Source organism: Macadamia integrifolia, unplaced genomic scaffold (assembly GCF_013358625.1).
Source record: "Macadamia integrifolia cultivar HAES 741 unplaced genomic scaffold, SCU_Mint_v3 scaffold3132, whole genome shotgun sequence".
Lineage (NCBI taxonomy): Eukaryota > Viridiplantae > Streptophyta > Magnoliopsida > Proteales > Proteaceae > Macadamia > Macadamia integrifolia.
Window position 1 is genome coordinate 23,258 of NW_024869232.1, and position 4,749 is coordinate 28,006.

At 35.4% G+C, this 4,749-nt stretch overlaps 1 protein-coding gene and 1 long non-coding RNA gene across 2 annotated transcripts; both read right to left on the reverse strand.

Annotated features, from left to right (window-relative positions):
• Positions 1 to 2,135: 2,135 nt before the first annotated feature.
• Positions 2,136 to 3,223, reverse strand: LOC122067800. Its single transcript, XM_042631642.1, has 2 exons — positions 2,903 to 3,223; positions 2,136 to 2,812 (listed from the first exon to the last, which is right to left on the reverse strand). Exons 1-2 carry the CDS (start codon positions 3,155 to 3,157, stop codon positions 2,759 to 2,761), a joined length of 309 nt encoding a protein of 102 aa, XP_042487576.1. The 5' UTR covers positions 3,158 to 3,223; the 3' UTR covers positions 2,136 to 2,758.
• Positions 3,224 to 4,125: 902 nt separating this feature from the next.
• Positions 4,126 to 4,742, reverse strand: LOC122067801. The gene is made up of 2 exons (XR_006136880.1): positions 4,586 to 4,742; positions 4,126 to 4,464 (listed from the first exon to the last, which is right to left on the reverse strand). It is a non-coding gene; the product is annotated as an uncharacterized LOC122067801 (long non-coding RNA).
• Positions 4,743 to 4,749: the final 7 nt, after the last annotated feature.

The window sequence follows — 4,749 nt, forward strand, 5'->3', positions numbered from 1 at the left end:
TCTATTTTTTTGGAGTGATTCTGCATCTTAAATGTTGTATGGTAATCGCAAAAAAAAATTGATTTTGTAACCTGAAAGAAACAGAAACATGTATGGTTCGTACTTAACAGAATCGTTTCTGTTAGAAACCAATATTTACATAAAGTGTCATATTCACCATGGGTGTCAAAGTTGTGATTTTTAAATAAAATCTAAGGATAGTCAATGGTTTTTTAATAAATTCTAAGTTATGAAAATCATTATTACCCAAATAACTTAAGTTGAATGAGACAAATAAGAATATCTCCATATCAACAACATGGTGTTCACTTCAAATATGAAATATTTGGCCGTGTTTCCTTGCCATATGAAATATGAAATGTTTCAACAAAAATATGATCTATCATAATAACATAAAAGTATAAACAAGAATAAATTCAAGGGAAGACATAATTCTTAAAGTATTTAATTATGAACTTAAGGGCATAAATTAGGTCTTCCAACTTAATTCTTAACTGCAAAACATGTCCCACTACTTCAAAGTTTAAATCCAATCATCAAAATGTAATCATGTAATTTGAGCCATTCCGGCTTTAACAGCTAACTCATTTGCAATCTTTTTCCTAAGATCATCCATCTATCTTCTTCTTTCTGCTAAGCTTATACTAATGTGAGCCGGTGGTACATAATCTTGAATTTCTTCAGGCTCCTCATTCCACCAATTTTCACCAAACTCCTTAAAATTCTTGTTCGCAATTTCTTCCTCCTGAATGAAGTTGTGAAGTGCACAACAAGCAATGACGATGCATGTTTGGGTGTTCAGTGGAAAACATGGCCTTTTGCTGAGAATTGGAAAGCGCTTCTTCAAATAACCAAAACTACGCTCTATGACATTCCTAACAGAAGAGTGTCTATTATTAAATAGCTCTACTGCTGTCCTTGGACGTCTATTCCTATAATCATTTAGATGGTATCTTTGTCCTTTGAACGGCATCAAGAACCCAGTAGTAGATGGATAACAAGAATCAACCACATAATATTTACCTAGCACGTAAAGTGAAAAGTAATGAATCAACACAATATGTAAAATAGAGTATAATCAACTTGTGAGGTTAAGATTTAGAATGTACCAGGTGGAGGATGAGGAAATTCAAATTTAGGGTTATTCAATGCCTCATTGAATACTCGACAATCATTTGTAGAACCCTCCCAACCAGCGTACACAAAAGTGAATTTCATGTCAAGGTCACATGCACACAGCATTCCAAGTTGTATCTCCTTTCCTTCCTCTGTACGTTATTTGTTTGGATAGAGGTACAAAAGCACTAACATGAGTGCCATCAATCGCGCCAATGCAGTCCTAGTACCAATACATGGATATTCATCAAATCAAACCACGTATAACCACAAAACAATATAATCATTGTTTTAATTATAAGCAACATACCTTGAAAAAAGGATAGAGCTTTAGTTTTTCAAGAATCTGTTTAGGGCAACGACTGAAGTTTGGAGGTTTGATATTCTCTTGTCCGAGTAATATGAAAGCACGTAACACTTTCTTAAAGTGTTCACCTATAGTGTTAAGAGAACGCTGAAAGTGTTCTGCTATGTCTCTATACCTATCATTGTGACCAACGATAGATATAAACATTGCCAACTGCTCATCCACTCTTAAATATCGACTATCTTTCAACCAACCACGTTGTCACATTAATGCTTCAAGGTTGAGGAAGACATGGCATTCCATTTTATACTGTTCATAGCATCTGTCTACATGTCTGTTTAGAACCTCACTCACTCACTCTGGTCCTGTCAATTTACTATCTCGTATGGGCTCTCTAGTGTATAATGAATCACGTGCTTTCATCAACAACATCATACACATCATGATTTCTACATCAGTATCATCCCTTTCCATTTGTACAATGTGTTCCCAGATGCGATCATTCTTTGATCCATTCCTATAATATAAAATTAGAAATATGGAAACACATCAAACCATAATTTTAAACAAATATCCAAGACACCTTAAAAAAATGAAGGAAAACATAGCAAACCATCAAAGTTAAAAGTAGTGTCAAGGTACAATGAATAAATGTTCAGGATATCAAATACTACAGTTATAAAAAAAAGTCAAGACACAGTCATCTATAACATCTTAAAAAGTGAAGAAAAACATAGCAAACCATCAAAGTTAAAATTAGGGTCAAGGCACAATCCAAGTAGAGTTATCAATCTATCTAATTAAAAGAACTTTTCAAGAAGCAAACTACTGAAGGGTACGAAGGAGTATTGACTTCCGATGAGGAGGGTAGGAAATTAATGCTTCTCTCTATTGCGGGTCAGCCATTAACTTCCGAAGTACTTTCTCGTATAGTGCTTCATCTAACTCATATCCTGACTCAAGCACCTCCATGGCCCTAGTAATCCCGTACATCTGTTCTGCATTTTTGGTTGAAGCAGTGGACATGCTCACATCCCGTTCTACCCTTGATTTACTCATATCTTGAATTGCCTTGAATGCCATTGACCAATCATTAGACTTGCTCCTCCTCCTTTTTGCATTTAGAGTCCTATCATGCCTATGCTTAGTAGTTGGCCTTTTTTCCACTGCTTCAATTTGAGTGTCACCTAATGGAGTAACTTCATCAGCGGAACTTGACTCATCACAAGACTCAATCATATTCTTAGCATCATCGGCCCCCAAAGTTTCCAACACGGTTGTTTGAGTCCCACTTCCTTCGCCGTCTGCATATGTATCACCAAATACCATACATAGTTATAGCCATTGTGGTAGTCCATGCTTCTTAAATCGTGCCCAAGTAGGGTTATCCTAATAAATAAAAAATACGCATAATCAAATACTTGAATTGATATATTCTGGCATTTCAAAATACTCAAATTAAATACAAATTGAGCATACCTTAATATGCGATTCCCAGATGGATTCATCATCAACAGTACAAGTTCTTGAAGCAGTATCCCAACCAAAACCAGTTGTCTCCAATAGCTTCTTAAACTGACTATAATCCTGCCTCAGTTTGTTCACTTTGTTCTTCAACTGTATAATGGCATAGTTGACCCCAATTTTTTCTTTGAAGTTATTGGCAATGTTGTTCCAACCAGCTTTATTAAAAGTCGAAGTAGTCCTATTTCCTTTCTTAACTTCCTCTACCATCAGAACAATAAGGGTGTCTACATTTGCTTGGCTCCATTTTGCAGTCTCATTAACTGCTTGTTTTGAAGTTGAAATTTTCTCACTATTTTACCAAAAAAAAAAAGAACATGAATTTAAAATCCAAATTGAAAACACTGATTTTCACCAAGGCACCCCAACCCTTAATCTATGAAACCCCTATGACCTTACTCACACAGGGCTTTCAAAGGCCTTCAATGAGGTTTTGAATACATATTGGGTTGTACTAAAATGAACCAGTGGCATTCGCAAGAAAACTTCACTTCAATTCACTCCAGTAATAAATTAGAAAGATGTTATATTGCCACTTCAAAATGACTTCTACCACAATGCTACATATATGACCTTATCCCTTTCAGTAAAAAAGAGAGAACCAAGGAATCAAATTAATGTAGAAGTCTTGAGGTAAATAATGGCCAAATAGATAGGAGAACAATACTATTACTTTTTGCAGTTTAAGTTAAACAAAGCCCAAAGCTAGGGATTCGACCTCTGAGCATGAAATTCAGATTTTCTTCAAATATATGCCAAATAGATATTATATAGTCCCTATGTTCCACAGTAATCATCCCTTTGAAAAAGCCAATGTTTAAGGAGAAGGGGTTAAAGAATTAAAAACTCCCTCATTTTTCAAATTTGGCTTCCATTACTTATCTAAACTCTCTCCAAGTTGGGTGATAAATAAATGTGCTAATTAATGCAAGAGGGAAAAATAGTAATCTTCATAAAATCTCATTGCTGAATTTTTGCGACAGACAAAAATCTCATTGTTGTAGATTTTTTTCCCCTTTCTCCCCCCTTCTTAATCCTAATTGGGCATAGAAATTAGACAAATAAAGGAAAAGTACTCTATGATAAATCTCTGAATTGTTGGAAGGAAGCCACTTCTCTGTTGTGATAAGCAAAACTCCATAAATTATTTTTCCATTTATTCACCAAGATCATCTTTCTTCAACAATTGGTGTTCCTTTTTTTTTTTGGGGGGTGGGGAGGAAGAGAGAGAGATTCCTAAAGGTAATAGCTTTCAAACGAGGAAGAAACTAATTTATAGAACCAAACAAAAGGGACGACATAATAAACATTTCCATGATAGACCGACTATAAATCCCAATTCAAAAGCACTAAGAAGGTGTTTTACCTGAACAATCAGCTCATTCAACGTGACACATTCAGGATCAGAAAAAGAAAACCCAACGCAGAAAAAGCTAAAATATTGCACAAGAAAGAATGTTCAGTTACCTCAAATTGCTGAAAACCTCTCAATCTCCGTATACCCTCGAAAGAATCACCTGCGATGTCAGAAACAGTTTCAAAACCCATCATCCACTGAATACAAAATAAGGGTTTGAGCAAAAAACTGTTAAGGAAAGACCCTATCAAAGAACAAATAAGAAGGATTAAAATTTGTACCGAGCAACAAAGAATCAAGGAGACAAAGAGGAGTAAAGAAAAGGAGAAGGGGAGAATCGCCTGATCCTGTCTCTCCCAACAATGACGCTTGAATCTTTGCAGTACTGCCAGAGCCTCCAGACCCTCGATCTGTCCGGTAATTAGCAATAGAAAACAATATCAGA

What these genes read in the sequence shown, in the direction of transcription:
- LOC122067800 (XM_042631642.1), bottom strand. Translation starts at nt 3,157, where the DNA reads ATGGTAGAGGAAGTTAAGAAAGGAAATAGGACTACTTCGACTTTTAAT. An exon ending in TCTGGGAATCGCATATTAAG is followed by an intron (nt 2,813 to 2,902) that starts GTATGCTCAATT and finishes TTTATTTATTAG; the next exon opens with GATAACCCTACTTGGGCACG.